Below are 21,473 nucleotides of genomic sequence, written 5' to 3' on the forward strand. Positions count from 1 at the left end.
GGCCCGCCTGCTCTCTCCCATGCTCCTCTGGGTGTACGCCATACCTGTGTGCCCCCAGCGTGTCCTCCCACAGGGCTTAGTAATCAGTCTGCTTTAGATCTCTTTTCCTCACTAGACTTCAAATATTTTACGGTAAAGGGTCCTGTATCTTACTCATCTTTGTATCTCCAGCACTCTGCCTGACATCGCAGTTCCAGCTCCACCCATGTTTCCTGAATGAATGAATGATCGGGTATCTTATAGGACTAAAAAAGTTCAAGTTATAGGGGATTTCTAATGTAGAAAAACAGATATATTTTTCACATTAGAAGAGGTTTGAGATTTATGGTGCAATTTAACACAATTTTTAAAAAGAATATTCTATTTGGTAGCATTAAGGAAGAATTGGTTTTAAACACTTTGCGAGAGAAGGGAAGCTCCGTGCCTTCTCTTGGACTGTTTATTCAGACTCTTGCTTCAAGTAATTTGTTAGAAATCTATAAGAGACTTATTGAAATAAAGTGTGCCCCACTGTACTCCTAGTGTGGGATGGATGCCCGTTACCTCTCTGCCCTGTTGGTTGAAGCAGAAATGCCGGCTAACTGTTAAGACTGTAGTGACCTCTTAGAGAAGGTAAGGAACAAGGTGAGAGAGGGCTCCGTGGTTATCAGAAACAATTCTGGAGAAATGGGAGCTGGACCATAGGGACAGTAGGTTGGACCCACTGAGCAGATGCAGCCGCTACACTGTTCCTGCTGGGAGTCGGCGTCAGGGATGACATTCATCACAGGACAGCCTCAGTCATACTTTGGGGCTCTACTTATTCTTAGAGTTAACTTCCTTAGATGTTTTTCTGTGTGGTCCTGAGGTATTGGACCAGGTATATATGGGTTACTACGAAAGTTTTGAGACAGTCTGTGTTATCACTTGTTATTTCGCTTGCAAGAAATAGTTGACAGGATCCTTTCTGATTCACTCATGCAAGTTTCAACTTGCTCGGCTTATCAGTGCTGCTGGAGGGCTTCATTTGTTTCCGTCTATGCGGATTTTACATTTCTTGATTTTTGTGTATCTCAAAACTTTCATAGTGACCCATATGAGCATCATGACCATAACCCTGAAGGAAGGTAGGTGCACCCCTTTCCGTGGCTGCAAACACAGGAGCTATAGGGACTGTTGGCACAGTCTGCAGGCTGTCTCTCCCTACCACAGCTGGTGCTTGTACAGACCCACATGGAATCACCTTTCGATTTAGACCAGAGTTTGTTTTCTCTGAGTTAGATCGCTATCTGAGAAAGCTTGCCGAATGTGCGTATGTCATTAATAATGCTTCAGTTTTTCCGTCCATAAAATGAGGACGTTGTCATAGATAAAATTCCATGATTTATAGCTCTCTTCGTGGTTCTTACTTCAGATTCCCAAATCGTTATTGTTACGTTTGTGTGAACAGAATAGGCAATAAGCCTCTTGTCCCACAGCTAAATGGCAGCCTTTATGGGAAAAAAACATATATTGGCAAAGATAGCTGTCAATTCTGATAATATAAACGATAGCCACTTTCAAGGCCAATAACCGAAGAATTACAGGAAAGCATTGGCTCTGCCGCCAGCATAGCTGCTGCAGCCTGACGTGGCCTCGGTACGAGGATATTTATACGTCGAGTTTCAGAATAATAACTCAAATGCTCAAGAGCCTCATCTTGTGATGTTATCACAAGAATATCCAGACGATGTTTTCTTTAACTCCAGGAAGAGTGATTTAGAAGGATGGATCTCGCCACATGTGTCCAGCTGCATATTTATTGCTTTTGGAAGAAAATGATCCCATAAACACAGAAATAACCAAGTATGGACACTTGAGAGATGATCCCTTCCTTGCTTGACAGTGGTCAGGACCTTATATACACAAGAGTTTAAAATTAATAAACTATCCAATTTGTTGTAATCATAAACCAGGCAGCAACATTTTCTTTGCGTTAGAGGTTCTGATTCTGGGATTTCACTCTCAAATGGTTTGAAATGATTGCACATTGCACCATGTTTGCTTAGGGTTGTAAAACCTCACTCCAAGTTACATAGCCAGCCAACCAGTGCACCTATTTAACAACTGATTACACTTTTCACTTTTAGCAAGTTAAATATCGCCACTTATTCCTGCAGAAAATGGACTCTGATTTTAATGCTTAGGAGGCATTTATCTGCCCCTCCAAAGTATTCCTATCACAGGCTTTTTCTTTCCGGGATAGTTCTAACATTTTTTATAGGAATGGTCATACGAGAGCAAGCCCATCCCCTTGGTGTGCATGCACACTGTGTACTCACCCTGGAAAAATGTAGCGGGCATGGTGTGGAGTAGCGTTGACCGCAGACACCATGTTTCCGACAGTGTGCTAATCCTTGTTCCTGGGAGTGAGCCTTTCCTTTTATCCTGCTCCCTGGGTACCAGGCAGCTGCTGGATGATGTTTCCATCTGGGAGAAATGACTTGTCCTGAGGAACGTTGGAAGTTTCTCTGTGCAAGGTCAGATTGTTCTTCCCAGTACAACGTTGAGGTCAAGGGTAAATGCTCTCTTGCTTGGCCTCTCATCTCAGATTCCCAAGTCAGATATCCCTCCATTTAGCCCGCGTGGTTTCTTCCCATTGAAATTCATGAATCATAAGAGGGAGCTCATGGAAAATCTTTTTATAGAAATGGACATATTGTTTCTATGCCTACCTTTCTATTTTGGGGACAGGGAGAAAGGGAAGATGTAAGGCTCGGTCACCCATTTGAAGCATATGAAGTGGGACAAAACAGGCGCTGTGACAGCAGCTCTTCCTGGCTATCAAGAGCCGAGATCGCTTTTTCTCACAGTCAACAATGGGTGGACTTCTAAAGACGTGGAATGCTCAACTAATAAAAAAAAAGTGACTTCACTGAAGATTATGACTGGTTAATTAATGGATGAGTTTCAGTTATTCATCCGGACGAAACAGACACGTTTTAGCTAAAGATGACACAGACAGCCGGACAGTTAATGCCTTTGTGAGCACAGCACTCGGAGAGTGCTCACTGGGCCCTGGGTTTTCTCTTTTTGACAGGTTGCTGAAAAGCCTGGTGTCAAAATGACTGAGCGCTTCGACTGCCACCATTGCAACGAATCTCTCTTTGGCAAGAAGTACATCCTGAGGGAAGAGAGCCCCTATTGTGTGCCGTGCTTCGAGGCCCTCTATGCCAACACCTGTGAGGAGTGCAGGACGCCCATCGGCTGCGACTGCAAGGTACGTGCTGAGGGCCCCACAGCTTCTGTGCGTCAGACCCTCCCCCTGTGACCACTGACCTCTGACTCTGGAACCCCCGCTGATGGGCTTGGACCTTCCTGAGCCACTCCCCTCCAGCTGGTTTGGTCTCTGCATTAGTGCCTGGCATCCTCAGTACACTTCCTGTATTCTAATTATCTGCACCCTTCTCTAACCACCCACCCTTTTCCTGGTACTGTCACTGTCTTAAGGGGTGCGCTTTCTCCCATTTGCCTCTGGTGACTAATGAGGAGCGCGTGTCACTCAGTAAATACTGGATGAGTGAATGTGTAAGTGAGACAGCCAAAGGTGGTTCCTGGGTAAATGGGCCCCTAGAAGCACTGAAGTCCTTAGAATACTATGGGCTCTTTTATGTTTTTTTTTTTTTTTCACTCTGTCACCCTGGGTAGTGCCGTGGCATTGTCAAAGCTCACAGCAACCTTAAACTCTTGGCTTCAAGTGATCTTCTTGTCTCAGCCTCCCAAGTAGCTTGGACTACAGGCACCTGTCACATGCCCAGCTAGTTTTTCTATTTTTCATAGAGACAAGGTCTCACTCTTGCTCAGGCTGGTCTTGAACTTCTGACTTCAAGCAATCTACCTGCCTTGGCCTATCAGAGTGCTAGGATGATAGGCAGGAGCCACCATGCCCAGCCAGCCCTTTTACTTTTAATGAGAGAAGAACAGGATTTGTATTTTTTGTTTTCAGTGGGGAAGGGCTTGCGTATCAGGAATTACCAGCTTTCCTTGGCTAGCACAGTGTGGATCAGCAGAGACCACTGGTCATTTGTGGGGACTGACCAGTGGCTGAGGGCTTTGAACCCTGGCCCCTGCTTCTTGGTACATCCTTCATTCATCCTGGACCACTGCCGGCCACCCCGGAGGCCATCCATAGCTCCGTGATCCTCTGACATCCCCACCAGCAGGACAGCTACTAAAACACACCTGACAAACACTGCAGGTGACTGTCATCCTAAGAGCCACAGAATGGGGCCCCTTTGGGATCTCCAAGGCTGCAGCTCAGTGGACTCCCGGGCAATTCATGGCGTTTACTTTCTCTTTGCTGCTCTCATTGCTTTGCACTCGTTAAGAAGTGTTGCCTCTTTCCTCCCTGCTGACTGACAGAGGCTGTGCCTGCAGCTGGGTCGTTCTAACACATCCAGCTCATATTCCTTACATTTCCCTTTGTCACCTCATTCCTAGGAAAGACGGGCATCCCAAAACTGGCCCCATCAATTTCTGCTGCTAGGTATTTGGTGACAATTGAGGGATGATTTTCATCATGTGTGAAAGAGACCTTTGCCCCAAGCAGAGACGACCGATGTACAGAACAGAGCAGATGTACAGACCAAGCTGTAGCCGTGGGTCTTTCGGCTCCAGCGGGAGTTGTGTGGGGTGTAAAAGCAATGTGGTGGCTCGTGCCTGCAATCCCCGCACTACGGAGGCTGAGATGGGTGCTTTGCCTGAGCTCCCGAGTTCGAGACCAACCTGAGCAAGAGCGAGACCCTGTCTCTAAAAAATAGCTGGGTGCTATGGCGGGCACCTGTAGCCCTAGCTACCTGGAAGGCTGAGGCAAAAGAATCACTTGAATCCAAGAGTTTGAGGTTGCTGTGAGCAAAGATGCCACGGCACCCTATCAAGGGTGACCAAGTGAGACTCTGTCTCAAAAAAAAAAAAAAGAAAGAAAGAAAGAAAGAAAAAAAGAAAGGCAGCTCAGCAGTGGTATTATTACCAGGCTTTAAAAGGTGTAGAGGTGTGGCTACCGGGAGCAGAGTAGGCTCCTCCCAGAGTTGCTCACCTTCCCCTCTCCCACTTTGCCTGGTGCCTGTCTCCGTGCACCAGATGAGCTCTCTCAGTCCCTTTTTATTTATTCAATAAACCAAAGGTTAGAACTCAGCGCCAGACCACCCCATTCCCACCCAGCCTCTGTGTCTCACTCACTGCCTGCTTCATGGGGTCACTTGTGCTCTGGAGATAGGAGGCCCTGATGCTCTAAGACAGGCGTCCTCAAACTACGGCCCGCAGGCCACATGCAGCCCACCTAGGACATTTATCCAGCCCGCCAGGTGTTTTTGCCACCGCTGCCTGTCCTACTTAGCAGCCGACTTGTCCCGGGGCCCACAGGCCGGCCCTCCTACGGTCTGAGGGACAGTGAACTGGCCCCCTGTTTAAAAAGTTTGAGGACCCCTGCTCTAAAGAGCCACGGACCCGATAAAGCTCCAAACCTCCACTTCTCTGCTGACTGCTTCCCTGTGCTTTGGGTCACGGGCTCCTTCCACATACTCTCAGGAGCCTCACCTTCTTTCTCCATTCGTTTTCATTATGGAAACAATAAGTAAAATTGTCCAGTTTGAGGAAGAACCAGTAGGCAGAGGAAAACATAATTATTTTATGAAAGTTTTATCTGGAAAAGAAATACATAAGTGGGTGAGAGGTTCAGATCTCATCTGACAAAGAACAACTCTAGTTTATAGGAAAGATTTTGGATATTTGGGGCTAATCATCCTTGACCAGGGGCCCAAGTAAAAACAAAACAAAAATCACCGAATACTTCTCCAGTGAGATTTAGTGGAAAGGCCCTTGAAACCGGTCACCCTTCCACAGATACTTTATGAGCAAATAAACAACAGTCTCCCGGATGGGGCCAAAACCAACAAGGCTGCCCCAAAGTTAGGGAGTTAATTGTGCTGAACTTTTCAACCCAGATTAATGTTTTTAGATATGTGGGGTTGCGCTGTGTGATTTTTCTACATTTGGGAATAAAAAGAAATGATGAGCTGAAGTTAGACCCTGCCATTCGGGGCTTTAGAGTATTTGGGGGCTAGTTTTCTTGCCTTCAAAAACAATTAAGTAGTTGATTTTGTAGTGGAAGGAGTGGGAGGAAAAATGTTCCTGTTGTTTCTGGAAGTCAAGCTAAAGTCCTGGCAGGCAAGGCACCTGATAGAGCAACTGAACTCTTAGATCTGGTGGCCAATCTCTTTTCTTAAAATAGCACAGCCACCGTGGGCCTCAGTTAACTCTGTCTGACGGACATACTCCTATGTATTCTTCTAAAACGTTGGCAAGCCCCTGGGAATTAGGCTAACTTTGAGAGTACTAATTGACTTACTTGAGACAGGCAAGACTTCAGAGCCTGTTTCCATAGTTCGCTTACATAGTATATTTGAATATCCTTTCTGTGCAGTCACTCGATTGTACTTTATTAAGTTATTCTTGGAAAAGTCTTGATCTCAAATGGTAAAAAGCTTTGGTTTCTATGGCCAGTGGAATAGTTGAGAACAGGCGATACTAAAAATGTTACGATCCTCTGACTTTACACCCTTTCTGAAATTTTTCTTGGACACTTGATACAAGCAAAATGTTTTTGTAGACTTATTATTGCCTATAGTGTTTTGAGGGCTGGGGGTTGGAGATCTACCTAATGTCCAGTCTTTAAGGACTTAAAAAACTAAAGAAAAACACAGGCTGACCAGTAACTCCGGAGATGGCTGCTAGGACCGTGGGTTTCACAAGTTGGTGATTTTAATAAACTCAGGGCCACAGGCCTGGCTCAGACTGAATTTTCCGTGTCCCTGCAAGGGTTGCCTAAGTTGGAAAGGCTGCCACACCCACCTGTGAGCTTTAGAGGGTGCTGCAAAGAGGAAAAAGTAAAAATAAACAGAAAACTATATGCAGATCTAAAGCTAGAATTCAGGATTTAGCTTCCACTAGTAATCATAAAAGCTACCACATGTCGTGTGAATACTTGTCAATGCCTTAATTGCATGATCTAAATTCTTTATAATACTCTGTGGGTAAAAACTTTTTTCATTCTCTTTTGTAAGAAGCCGTTGAAGCTTAGAGAGATTGGGGATCTTGCCCCAGGTTATGGGATTAAGAAGTAGCTGAGGTGGAATCTGCACCCAGATGTGGTGGTTCCTTATCTAACATGCCATCCTGTCTGGCACCAGGTCAGTCTGCTAAATAAGAAGTTTCTGCCTGGTCTCTATCTAGTGACCTGCCGAGGTCTCTTGGTAGAAAGCAACCAGGGGCTCTGAAATAGAAAACTAAGGTTTTCACACAACCAGGTTAAACCTGGATGCCCCTGTTGTATTTTGGAAGGTTCCCATTGAAGGGTGGTGAGGGGTGTAAGCTCATCAGGCCACTCCCACTGGTCTTCCTGGGCCTTCTGAGAAGAGCATCTGCTTCTGTCTCGCTCTCAGGGTTCCTGGCAACCCGGCACTTTTTAAAATTCTTAATGAGCCACCCTTAGATCTCCTGTGTTGAATTTGTCTGCAGAGTTTGTAACAAGCTCTGAAGACATGTGTGGTTGTTTGGACATCCTCCTGTAAGAGAAAAATCTATTTCCGAAGGGACTTTAATGAAACAAGGTCTCAGGACTAGGATGAGATTCAAAAGAAGGACTTCAGGGCACCACACCCAGCAGGCGTATCACAGGACTCTGGAGTAAACCTTGCCTAGCTTCAGATCTGTCTCTGATCTTCCATGAGCTGTGAGACATGGACAGGTCGTGCTGCCTCTGGGCCTCAGTTTCCACGTCTGCGCGTGGGGGTTGACTATCTCACGGGACTGTCAGGGGAACTGAATGAGTTGACATGTGTAGGGAGGCCTGGAAGGGCCCTTTGCTGTCACATCTGCACCGTCTATTTTTGGGTGAGCATTAGAAATAATACCCGGTTTTAAACGTGGTGGCCTGACAATCTCAAAGCCTAGAGCATCTTTCCAAAATGCTGAGCACCAGTGACACAGTGAGAGTCCATTTGTATAGTGAAACCGTGTGGTTTTGAGGAATGATTTGGTTTGGGGAAATCAGCAGCCCCAGGGCCCCCAGCGCAGGAGAACAGTGTGCAGAGGAGAGAGGATGTGTGCTCACCGCTTCTGTCTGGGGCGACCCTGGGCCCAGAGCCTCCTCCAGGCAGCATACCACTGTGGCTTAACAGAAGTTTCAGTGAGGACACATTTGTAGCCAAATGGCCCAGGAGAGGAACATTTCCGAAATGGAAAAATAGAAAATCTGAAGGGAAGTATATGGGCCTAATCTTCCATGTTTATCAACATTTGGCTGCAATTTATAACCTTCCTATGAGCACAAGATTAGCCTTAGTATTTCTGCCCCCTCTGGGAAGTATAAGAGATTTTTTTTCTTTCTTTTTTTTTAACCTTTAAAACCAGGATAATTCTAGGACATTTTAATATTCCTGAAAGAGTCTGACAGTGAGTTTCTGTTTCCTAGCTTTGTACCTCTTGGCATCTCAGTGCTGTGTCTGTTGGACTCTCTTCTGCAGCTCAGTATGGAGGATTTGGAAAACACCAAAATGAAGTTAGACGAGATGAGGGCACGGGGTCTGCACAGGCAAATGCTCAGAGCGCAACGTGAAGTACAGGCTCAGGCACTCGGCTCTAATGGATTATCATCCAGCTCCTTGGCCTTTGGTGCCATTTTCCAATCTATTGCTAAGCTCTGGGCAATCATGGAGCTAAAATCTTGCCTTGGCCTAAGGCTCAGAGGGGAATAGCATGTTGGCCAAAAGCTTACAAAAAACTCAAAGTTGGTAGTATTGAGTTACCTTCCTCTTGCCATCAAGTCTTTTCTCACTTCCTGCCTTCCTGTGGACTTTGCTAAGTCCAGAAGTAAGCAGTGGTAGGATTTGATTAAGTCGACCCAGACTTCCAAAGAGAACTCAAACTGAGAGCCCAGGAAAGAGAAGGATGGAGAAACCTGAGAGCCTGGCGAGTTAGATATGGGTTTCCCAGTAGGAGTTTGAAAGAGATGTGAAAGGTCGGCTCTTTATGGTGCTGTGTTAACCTTCGCAGTACATGACTGGAGGAGCTCCACAGAGCAGGTGAGCTTGGAGCCTGCTGGATGCAGAGGAGGGGAAGGGCATTTCAAGGGTGTGGAGCTGTGACGCAGGACTGGAGCAGGGGGCAGGCTGGGAAGCACATGGAATCAACCATGTTTTTAGAATGTTGCAGAAAACACATCTTTTTAGCATTGTTACGTTAAATGTGTTCTCCCGTAGGAAGAGAGTAAAACTTTACTTACTAGAGTTATCACGGCTCAAAATCGGCATGAAGAATTTAGAAAAAGAATTTTAAAGGGCTGAGGGGATGAAAAAGCCCTACATAAAAGTGGAGTGATGGAGTTAGTAATTTGGGAGCTTTAAGATGGCAGAAATTTTTTTTTTTTTTTTGAGATAGAGTCTTACTCTGTCACCCAGGCCAGAGTGCTATGGTGTCGTAGCTCACAGCAACCTCAAACTAATGGGCTGGAGCAAACTTCCTTCCTCAGCCTCTCAAGTAGTTGAGACTAGAGGCACGCACCCCAGTACCCAGCTAGTTTTTCTACTTTTTGTAGAGACAGGGTCTCACTTTGCTCAGGCTGGTCTTAAACTCCCGAGCTCAAGCAGTCCACCTGCCTCAGCCTCCCAGAGTGCTAGGATTATAGGTGTGAGCTACCATACCCAGCCAAAGATGACAGAATTCTAATTAATGTTACTGTCACTTAGTAAGGAAATGCAGTCTCAGCAGGTGACACTTGTCAACTGTTTCCCCTAGGTGATGTGAATAATGACTGACACATTCCAGAGTGCTTGCAGTTTACTGCTACTTGCTATGAGTGCTTGACATGCATTAGCTCCTTCTGTTGTCACAGTCAGCAGGGGGGACATCCTTCTTATGGCCCAGAGAGCTTAAACGACTTGCTGTTAGGTGGCAGAGTCAGGATTTGAATTTAGTCTGTCTGGCTCTAAGGCCCTTGAGTTCAACCCCTAGGATGAAATAGCTAAGCCCTTTGGTCACATGCTCCTGGGACTTCAGAGGGCACTGGGCCCAAAGTGATACAAGGTATATGGCATGTGGCCCTCACACTGTCCCACCCCACCTGCTCCCAGGCAGCAGGTGCTCAGATATTACAGGCCCAGAAAGTTTCTCATCGTCTACAGCTGGGAAAGCGGGTGGGGCAATTCTCTTCCCGGGAGGACCCACCAGCAGCAGTGATGCAGGCTTATTTAATGGGTATTTTAATTTATTGTGTACCACAGGACTTAAGAACATAATCATGCATTAGTATTTATCTTCAGGGAAAATAGTCTATCAGAGGTTTTGAAAATTGTCAGACATCCTTGAATCAACAGTTCAGCTGTGGCATATTCATGCGTGTGCAAGACTGGGGTAGCCGGGGAGAAGCGTCAAGTAGGTGAGTTCAGACGACCCAGGAGAGCGCCGCCTGGGGGCCCTGTCATCAGTGTCCTAGGCCGACCCTCACCTCTGCCTTGCCCTGCCCTGCCCAGCTGTCTAGGGGGAGGGTGGGATGAGGAGCATTCCCAGGCCCAGCTCTCAAGGTGGGGACAGCTGCAGGCAGGGCCCGAGGTGCTGTGGCTCTCTACCGGGCACTCAGAAGTAGCAGATGACATTGAGGTGGGCCGAGAGAAAGCAGCCCACGCTTTGGAGAGGTGATGCAAGTGTTGCTCTGATGGTTAGTCCAGTAACCAGTGGCAAGCACGCACGTTTTAAAGGGATGATTCAGAGTATCAAACACCTCTGTCAACAAATCAGTCTTAAATCGCAGCTCTTGTGTCCTCTTGTTTTACCTGTTGGAAAAATAGATTTCTGCGGTGCCTTTCATTCACACTACCATTTTAACTGGCACTTCTGTGTCTGCCTAGCCTTGCTAATGCCCTCTTCCCTCCACCTGAGGACCGGCCAACCTGGATGGAGGTGGTGATGATGTCTGGTGGCCTTGCTCTCATAGTGTTATCCTGGGAGCTTCCTCCCTCAGTTTTTCTTGAAAGTCAGCCCCAAACGACCTTTCCTATAACCCTTTTCTTTTCTTTCCACTAAGAACATGTGCGCCCCTCCCTGTGTGGCGCCTAAACAGACCATCTTTCAAGCGGCAGACCTCTTCCACCTGGCGCCCTGCTCCTCGAGCCCTGTTCCTCCCGTCTCAGGCAGGCAGTGATTCACTGATCACGGAAAACATTTTGCAGCTTTTCCACAGAAGAGCAGTCCCTTTTGAGGTGACTTGTCCACACAGAGGGAATGTGACTCACTTCTGAAAAAGTGTTTTTCACCTGCTATGGAATAATCAGACCTTCCTTTTTAATTTCTTTAATTATGGAAAAATACACACACAATTTTCCTGTCTTAACCACGTTAAGTGTACAGATCAGTTTTACTAAGTACATTCACATGGTTTACACAATCCATCTCCACAACTTTTTTCATCCCGCAGAATTGAAACTCTGCACCCCTCAAACACTTTAACTCCCCGCCCCCGTCCCAGCCCCTGGCGTCCACCGTCCATTTTCTGTCTCTGTGCAGTTGACTACCCTGAGAGAGGTCATGCAGGGTTTGTCCTCCTGTGACTGGCTTACTCCACTCAGCCTGGTGGCCTCGAGGTTCATCCGTCTCATAGCAGGAGCTGGCGTTTCCTTCCTTTCTAAAGGGGAATAAAGTTCCCTGTATGGGTAGATTACATTTTGTTGGTCCACTCATCCATCAGAGGACACTTCCTGCTTCCATCTCTTGGCTATTGTGAATAAATTCTGCTGTAAATGTGGGTGTGCGGGACCCTGCCTGCTAAGTCATGTGGTGATTCTACTTTTAATATTTTGAGGAACTGCCATACTGTTTTCCATTATAAAAGTTATCCTGAATGCATTCATTCCATAATCAGCATTATGACAGTGATAACATGATTAAAAACCCCAGTGCTGCTTCAGTTAGGCTGACCAGTGTTCTTGGTGGATAGGGCCTTACGTGGTTTATTCAGTTTCCTTAAAGTCTAAACAGGGATGATGCTGAGTTGCATTCAATTGGGTACAAACCACAGCACTGACAGTTGTGAGAATTTGGTTGTTTCTAAATTTTTTCAACAGATACACACACACAGCTCTCATAAAGACTACAGTTTTTGGTCAGGCATAGTGGCTCGCTCCTGTAATCCTAGAACTCTAGGAAGCTGGGTGAGTGGATTGCCTGAGCTCAGGAGTTTGAGACCAGCCTGAGTAAGAATGAGTCTCTGTCCCAACAAAAAAATAGAAAAACTATCTTGGTGTAGTGGTGGGTGCTTGTAGTCCCAGCTACTTGGGAGGCTGAGGCAAGAGGTTTGCTTGAGCTTAAGAATTTAAGGTTGCTGTGAGCTATGATGATGCCATAGCATTCTACGCATGACAAAAGAGTGAGATTCTTAAATAAAAAAAATAAGACTACTGTTTTTTTTTTTTTTTTTTTTTGAGACAGAGCCTCAAGCTGTCCCCCTGGGTAGAGTGCTATGGCATTACAGCTCACAGCAACCTCCAACTCCTGGGCTCAAGCGAGTCCCCTGCCTCTGCCTCCCAAGTAGCTGGGACCACAGGCGCCCGCCACAACGCCCGGCTATTTTTTGGTTGCAGCCGTCATTGTTGTTTGGCAGGTCCGGGCTGGGGATTCGAACCTGCCACCTTAGGTGTACGTGGCTGGCGCCTTAGCCGGTTGAGCTATAGGCGCCGAGCCAAGACTACTGTTTTTGAAAGCAAAGACCCTACCAAGATTTCACCTGGTGTGATTCAGTGGAAATAGAATCCCTTTGAATCAGAAGGACTTGAACTCAAAGCCTGGCTCACCTCTGCCCCAGCTGTGTGACTAAGGGCCAGTTACCTAATTTCTCTGAGCTTCAGTAATGCTTACTTCACAGGGCTGTGCAGTGCCTGAAACTGACAACGTGGTAGTAATCGTCATCATTAGGACCCAGATTTCTTTTCGAAGATGGGATGTGTGCCCGGGAAGAATGGAGGGCACACCAGTCCTGAATGATGGCTGTGTACACGTGCAGACTATGGGCTTTGCAGTTTATAATGAGTTCACTTACACAGACAGTAATTAGAATTATAGTAGTTTGTACTTTATTTCATTTGTCAAAATAACTAACAAGCATAGGTGAATTTCTCCCAGAGTGTTTAAAAACATTCAAGCTAAACATGCAAAAGACAAGTTCATTCTCCACCCACTCCCACCACCCAGGGCATCCACCCCTCTGTTTGGGTCCACAAGGATGGAGAAGCCTGGGCTTATCAGTAAGCTGCCCCTCTGGTCCCCTGAGATGTGCCTACCTTAGAGGACCCACTGATACCGAGGAGTGCTGGGCTGGAGTGGGGACCAGTCTCGCAGGGCACTCAGTCCTGCTTTGAGAACGTTCTGTGCTCATCTCACTGTCTCACTTGCATTCTTATCATCTTGCATCACCGATAATAAGCGCTGCTCCCCGGTGCTTGAGGAAGCAAACTTCCCACAGGAATGGGCTCGGAGGGACCAGCATCCAGCAGGCTCCTCATAATGAGGTCACAGGTGGGGCTGGCTCCCAAGTTAAACATGGTCACATTTTTAAAAGTTCATGCATGAAAACGAAATGTGCAAAGAGATCACCAAATCAAATAATTTTAGTTTGGTTCAAGGTTCTGGGGAAACACATACGTATACAATGATGTTTCTGCAGAAGAGAACTGCTTGTTCCAGGAGGGCTGCGTTGGTGTTTCAGGACTTTCTAATTGAGTCGGGCATACGTGTTTTCACATCTTACACTCGGCGGTAACTCCAGCTCTGGCTTTGGTGTCAGTAACAGAGACATCTTGGGCAGCCCTCCCGCCGTGCTCCTGATACCCAAGATCTGGAAGCTGGCCCAGGAAACTGTGCAGTGGCCTAAAATTCTGTTTCTGCCTCATTAATAAATGGATGATGGCTTGGGGTCAGAACTGGGAGTACAAAGAAAGACAGAAAAATATCCTTTCTAAGGCAAAGCTGGATATAAATAGGCTGCTATTTTAATTTTGTATTGGGATTTTCAGAATGGCGTATGTCATTTTAAAAAGGCAAATATGTGCCAGGTGAGGTGGCTCATACCTGTCATCCTAGCACTTTGGGAGGGTGAGACCGGGGGATTGTCTGAGGCCAAGAGTTCAAGACCAGCCTGTGTAATACACACTCTGTCTTTACAGAAAAAGTTAAAATAGCCAGGCATGGTGGTCATGGGCACCAGGAGGCTACTTGGGAGGCTGAGGCAGGAGGATCACTTGAGCCCAGGAATTTGAGGTTGCTGTAAGTTATAGTGATGACACTGCACTCTAGCTTGGGAGACAGGGTGAGACCTTGTCTCTAAATAAATAAATAAATACATAAATGGCAAGTGTGGAAGCTCTCTTCAATTCTTCAGGCAAGATCAAGGGTAGCAGGGAGTTGAAAGTTCTCTCTCTGGGGTCCTTTCCCTTTCTGGCCCTTTGCTAGAAAGACTGTCTTCTCTGTGCCTCGCAAACCTGGGGCCTGTTTGTGCCTCCGTGGTGGAAGTCCTGTGCAGCCCCTTCTTCCTCCTACTCCACCCCATCCCACGTCCTTACCCATTGGTCACCCCCTGTCTGGGTGTCTCCCTCTCCTGTTTAAAATCATTCAGTGGCTCTCCACTGCCTTCAGGATCATGGAAACTTCCAGCCTGAATGCCAGCACCCACTCACCCTCATCCCTCAAACCTGACAGCCTGTCCCCCTCCTCCCTGCCATCAGCAGGGCTGCCGCCTACCTTCATTCCTGTGTGCCCTGCGGATTTGCCCATGCGCTGTGGGTCCGAGCCCTCCTGTCCTGCTCTGACTCTCTTGTGTGGTCTGGCCCCACAGGACTTGTCCTACAAGGACCGGCACTGGCACGAGGCCTGCTTCCACTGCTCGCAATGCAGGAGCTCGCTGGTGGACAAGCCCTTCGCTGCCAAGGAGGACCAGCTGCTGTGCACTGACTGCTATTCCCACGAGTATTCGTCCAAGTGCCAGGAATGCAAGAAGCCCATCATGCCAGGTCAGGACACGCTCCTCTCTCGTTTCAGAGCCAGTCTTGCTTTAGGCCTTGGTGTGAGAGTTCCTCTGACCCACTGCTTGTGTTGACTTGGTTCCAGACTCTCAGTTAATACCTCAGTTTTGCCCCTTGAGCTGCACAGGGAAGTATTTTGAGCACGTAGGCAGCAGGGGTGTGATGGGGTCTGGCTGGGAGGAGTGAGAGCTTTCTGCTATGCACCTGGGTGGGGTTACGTAGTGAGGGAGTGGAAGCAGCCCCCTAACAATTACCTTCCTCTTCGGCCCCCATCTTTCCACCAACAGATGCTTTCTCCTTTCTTTCCCTCCACTTGCTGAATCTGTACTCAATTTAGGTATTTCAGCAAGATGCGTGGTGTCTTAGTATGTGTGCACTGGGCCAGAGCTGAGTGTTCAGAGTGTGTGCTTGGGCGTGTACCTAGTCCTCTGTCCTAGGGATTGGAGGTTCTAGATAGACACACCAGGAAGGGCACAGCTGCTGCAGCTGGAGCACACACCTGTGAAGGGTGGTAATAGGTGCCGTGTTTGCTGATGGGGGAGGATGGGACTGTGCCCCTTGTGGGGCTTTTTTGTTTTGTTTTTTTTTACGTGCAAGAGTTGTCTTTTGTTTTTAAAAAGCAGAGTGAAGTGCTCAGCACCTGTAGCACAGTGGTTAAGGCGCCAGCCATATACACTGAGGCTGATGGGTTTGAACCCAGCCTGGGCCTGCTAAAACAACAGTGACAACTGCAACAAAAAAATAGCTGGGCGTTGTGCTAGGCGCCTTGTAATCCCAGCTACTTGGGAGAATGATGCAAGAGAATTGCTTAGGCCCAAGAGTAGAGGTTGTTGTGAGCTGTGATGCCATGGCACCCTACCGAAGGCGACATAGTGAGACTCTGTCTCAAAAAAAAAAAAAAAAAAAGCAGAGTGAATAAAAATATAGAACTGAAAAAAACAAATCTTGTTAGATTTGTGGAGAAATAGAGGAGAGAGAGGGTAACTCAGAGCAGAGCCTAAGATTTTGAAAGAAGGCACGGGCACCAATTGGCTGGTGGAGAGGTCTCATAAGACCAGTGATGCCCTCACCATGGCCAATAAAAGGCCAGCTGGAGGGTAGATTGCAAGATTTAGCAACTAGAAATACAGAACACCCATTAAATCTGAATTTAAGGTGACTTTTTAGTCTGTATACCTCTTGGGACCTGTTGAATCTGGCATCCCTACAGAGAGCCACCCAAAGTCAGGGAGGACCTCTGTCCATTCAGATGTCCTTAGAAGAAAGCGAAATAGGGTTAGGCGGGCAGCAGCAGATCGCCCAGTCCAGTTATGTGAGAGAGCAGCCTGGCTGGGGACACAGACATCCCCGAGTAGACAGAGATTTAGGGACATGTTACTTGGAACTAGGGCATGTAGCTAAGACCTCCATGGGCAAAGTCAGGCTTGGGTTGGCAGGAGTGAGCACAGGGGAGAGTTCAGGTTCAGGCCCTCTGATTATTAATGATTGATACTCCTGAGTGTGAACACCCCAAATTTCTCAATACAGCTGCTTTAGTACTAGGGAAACATCCTTTATTCGTAGGAAGGTTTAGAACTAAGGGAAGACACGTTAAGAAACTCTGACTTGGCTAGGCGAGGGTGGCTCATGCCTGTAATCCTAGCACTCTGGGAGGCTGAGGTGGGAGGATCCCTTGAGCTCAAGAGTTCTAGACCAGGCTGAGCAAGAATGAGACCCCCATGTCTACTAAAAATAGAAAAACTAGCTGGGCATTATGGCAGGTGCCTATAGTCCCAGCTACTTGGGATGCTGAGGCAAGAGGATAGCTTGAGCCCAAGAATTTGAGGTTGCTATGAGCTATGATACCATGGCACTCTACCAAGGCTGACAGAATGAGACTCTGTTAGCAAAAAAAAGAGAAAGAAATTCTAACTTTGTAGCAATGATGTTGTGTTACATGATCTGATAATCTATGCATGAAGTTTAAAGAAAATTTGGTCTTAAGAGCATGGTTGTTAACCTTGTGATTCTAACTTTAAAGTATGCCATTGAATAGTGATATAGGCTTATGATTTTATTTTATTTATTTGTTTATTTTTGTAGTTTTGGGCCAGGGCTGGGTTTGAACCCACCACCTCCTGTATATGGGGCCCGCAACTCCTTGGAGCCACAGGCACTGCCCTAGGCTTGTGATTTTAAATTGAAAATTTTCTGAATAAGCTATTTTGACCATTTGAAATAGCTTATAATTCCTCATATGGATGAGTTTAATTTATTTCAACAAGAATTACTTGAGAACTAGAGGTTTGTTAGTTGAAGTACAAGGATATCAATTACCTTAAATTTTAAAATTTAGTTTTAAAGTTCAGTTTACTACATTGGTAATGTCCCCTTAAAAGTGATTTTTAAAAAATTCATGATACTGGTAAATGTAGTAATAAGATGTATTAAAAAGAACTTAAGTGGAAGGATTTTTGTGTGTAGCTTCAACAGATTAAATTTTAATTTTTAGGCACGAAGGCCTCTAACTAGTCCTGTGTCCTAAGTAGCTGGCTGCCCATTAACACGTGAAAAGAAGGGAGGCCCAAGAGATCATTTAGTGTTAAACTCTGACTCTTGAGTGGGAGACTCGCCGAGCTCCAAAGTTTCCATTTTATATTTGGTTTGCTTTGAAGCAATGAAGAAATATTGAAGAGTTTGGAGAGACTCCTGTACAGGAATTATATTGGAAAAGAAATTATAATTTTTAAAAAGGTGAAGGGATCATTGGGCCTTCACCAAGATAGTTTCTTGTCACTACTGTATTTCTCTGGTGAATTCATACAACTTAAAACCAACTGTGGCCTACTATGACAAGGAACAAAATACCCAGGCTGACGCAGCCCCAGCCCTGTGGGGGAGCTGGACCAGAGAACAGCTGCAAGGGCTGAGTAGTGACTCCAGAGGGGGCAGCTCCATGCTGGAAGGCCTCCTACGAGATCATGTTGACTGCAGGGGAAATGTGGGCCCAAGTGCTGTGTGACAGTGAGAATGAGTGCTAAAGCCAGGCTGACCTGTGGTACTGTCCCACAGGGAATGTTATGCAGAGACACAACAGTCTGGTAAAAATAAGAACCACAAATTAATTGAAAAACAAATTAAATCTGTACTGGTTTTCTAGATAAGAGCCCAAGGAGGCTTCCATTGGTGATGCCAAGACTTTAGCCCGTATTACTAACTAGGATATAAAAAATAGACATATTTCCTGGGTGATTGAGTTTATTACCCCCTGACCTTCTGTGTTAGGTTTTCCAGAGAATGAATAGGAGATATGTACACACAGATAAGAGTGTGTGTGTACTTACATACATAGATTTATTTTAAGGGATTGACTCATATGGTCATGGGGTCTGAGATGTCTGGAATTATCTATGGTGTGGCCCAGCTGGAAACTTGCATGAGTCGAAGCTGGGACTCCACAAATTGCAGCATCTAAATTCTGCAGGACAGTAGGCTAGAAACTCGGGCCAGGCTTCTCTGTTGCAGGCTTGAGAAAACTTCCCCTCAGCGAAACCTTAGTCTTTGCCTATAGCCTTCAACTGATTAGATGAAGCCTGCCCCAGTGGTGGTGGTGGGTTTAGCAGATCTAAAAAAAAAAAAAATACCTTCACAGCAATGTCTAGCCTGGTTTTGACCAAGCAGGGTACCATAGCCTAGTCCAGTTGAATAACTTGCCCAACTTAAAATTAACCATCACCCCTTCCATTTCCCATGGTGTTTAATGGGGAGAGGAAAAGTATAAAATCCATGATTAGGTAACAAATGCACATGTGACACTTCAGCTTTTCCAAGGTAAACTATACTGAATATTTGAGAATTAACTGGTCCACAGCCTCTTCCATTAAGGAATAAGGGAAGCTGGGGTGCAGAATTCTTGATTTCAGGCTGCACAATAGCACCGTCACGCTGCCAGCCGCGGAGCAGACACGGTGTCCTGTGCTCTGCTATGTTACACCACCCTGTTTAATCCTCACAATGTCCCTTGACCTGGATGGCTTTATTCCCACTTCACAGATGCCTCTGCCAGAAGAAATGGACGAGGCACCAAAGACAGGATGGCTGGAAAAATCCTGGTGTGTACAAATCAAGAGACGCACCAAAGCCTTACTTGTGCCTGTTTGATTTTTTAATATTGCCAGTTTGAGATGAATAGGGGCCACAGTGCCTGCGAAGCTTTTGCAGTGAACTTATATTATAGGACATGGGGCACGTCCTAAATGAAAACCTCAGCCACCCGCTCCACACCCCATGAAAGCTGGTGTCTTGATGCTTGCTGGTTAGTAGACTGGAATGCTGTCTAGAACCCCCTGTTAGCTCCTGATGTGCCACAGCTCTGAGCAGGCTCAACAGGGATGCTGTCACTAATCCTGCAGCCTAGCTTCTGATTCATCATCACGTGAGATACCCCTTCCTCAAGACGGTGCCCTTCCATAAGCTGGGGACCCCCAGGGCGGGGAGCTCCTGCAGTTAGCAGCAGGCGCTCTCCTGCCACCTGCTGGCCACACTGCATAATAACTGTACAGGCCCACAGGGGTTGCTGTCAGGTGCCCAGCGTGTCCCTTGTGTATGCAGTTCCCAGACCACTGATGTTAATGTAAGACTTATTTCAGAACATCCCAAAATGTACTGCATGGTCTTGCTTGGAGTCTCCAGTGAGAATCATAATATTCATTCACAAAATCCTCTGGATTCTGAGCTGCTTCATTAGAGTGAAGGTCAGAGATTCAAAAAGTGTCAAAAGTATACATGGGAAAAGAAGCCCCTTGAAGCTGAAAGAAATCATTACGAAAATCATCAAAAAAAGAGAAGGCCCCCCCACCATTATTTTTGCCTGAATTTGAGTTTCTTTGTGTAATTTTCATTTCAGTATGGATCATTCCATGATTGAATTCCCTGGATTATATACCTTGGCTTTGAGATCATTGTGTGTCACCATCCTAAATTCCCTCTCATGCACTTCACCGCCCAAAATGTACATATTTTATGTAATCTGTGGAAGGTGAAGCCCAAATGTCTGATCTTGGAAGTACAGGAGGCTAAGAAGTGACCCTAAAATGACAAGCAGTGAAATAATCATGCAATAATCTCAGCACATTCCTAATTACTTGAGACACAGCCACCTCCTGACTGGTCTTTTTTTTGAGGCAAAGTGTTAACTCTATCACACTAGGTAGAGTGCCATGGTGTCATAGCTCATAGCAACCTGAAACTCCTGAGCTCAAGTGATCCTCTTGCCTCACCCACCCCAAATAACTGACTGGGACTATAGGTGTCTGCCACAATGCCCGGTTGTTTTTAGAGACAGGGTCTTGCTCTTTGCTCAGGCTTGTCTTGAACTCCTGAGCTCAGGCAATCCATCTGCCTCGGCCTCCCAGAGTGCTAGGACTACATGTGTGAGCCACCACATCCAGCCCTGACTAGCCTTCTAACCAGCTAAAATATAACACTTAGTTTTGGCCTTTGGACCATATTATTTTGGGACTTAGTAGTAAGGACCAGTTTATAGCCTCCTATAACAACTGCCCGTGTTATCTGCTTCCCCTATTCTAGAACAGGTAGTCTCCTGTCAGCCTGTCTCCCCCTCATCCCCTGACCCCATGTTGGAATTGGACATACGTGTCCCTCATGCCACAGTCCCAGGGGGTTGGTAAAATTTTTCCATCAAAGACCAGATAAATATTTTGGGCTTTGCAAACCACATAGTCTCTGCCACAACTATATAACTACTACAGTACACAGCTACGGTGCACAACTATACAACTGGACACAACTACTCTGCTGTGGTGGCTTGAAAGCAGCCATTGACAATGGGAGTCAGTACATGGGTGTGGCTGCATTCTAGTAAAACTTCATTTACAGGCAGCCTTTAAACACTGGCTATGGGCCTCAGACTGGCCCCTGAATCTGCTCAGGTATTTGAAACACTGATCTATTTCTTCATCCACCATACTCATGTCCCTGAAATTGTTCTTTACTTTAGCTTTATACTAAGGGTACTAATTCACCTCTGTCTTAAATCATCTATGAATATGTACATCTTTTGGAGTACATGCATCATTAAGAAAATTTTGAGATACCCTAAAAGCCAACTGGAAGCACTCCCAGCAACACTGATCTGCAAGTTGAAACTTGCACAGGTGAATCATTTCACGAAAGTGAAATAATGAACCGTAAACAGTCCTCAAAACTTTCGTGGTGACCCATGCAAAGAATGAAAAGCAAATCCATCAACCAATACTGGGTATTTGCTGCAAATCAAGCTTGGAGGTGGTGGTGGAGGGTGAGTTCTCTCGGACTTCTTGATTTACTTAGAGAAATGATAGGAACATATCAAAGGATAATAGTTACTCATAGGAAAATGGGATGGCCCAAGGT

The 21,473-nt window shown here is 46.2% G+C and overlaps 1 protein-coding gene across 2 annotated transcripts in view; it reads left to right on the plus strand.

Moving 5' to 3' along the window:
- Positions 1–21,473, plus strand: part of FHL2 (four and a half LIM domains 2) — a 72,482-nt gene that overhangs the window by 42,107 nt on the left and 8,902 nt on the right. For both annotated transcript variants that reach the window (XM_003794315.2, XM_023515790.1), the window contains exons 2-3: positions 3,059–3,238; positions 14,894–15,068. In XM_003794315.2, the coding sequence (XP_003794363.1) occupies positions 3,083–3,238; positions 14,894–15,068 (331 nt within the window). In that variant the 5' untranslated portion in view covers positions 3,059–3,082. The remainder of the gene's footprint in view (positions 1–3,058; positions 3,239–14,893; positions 15,069–21,473) is intronic.

The sequence above is a fragment of the Otolemur garnettii genome, unplaced genomic scaffold, assembly GCF_000181295.1.
Source record: "Otolemur garnettii isolate 467f Iridium unplaced genomic scaffold, OtoGar3 scaffold00079, whole genome shotgun sequence".
Classification (NCBI taxonomy): domain Eukaryota; kingdom Metazoa; phylum Chordata; class Mammalia; order Primates; family Galagidae; genus Otolemur; species Otolemur garnettii.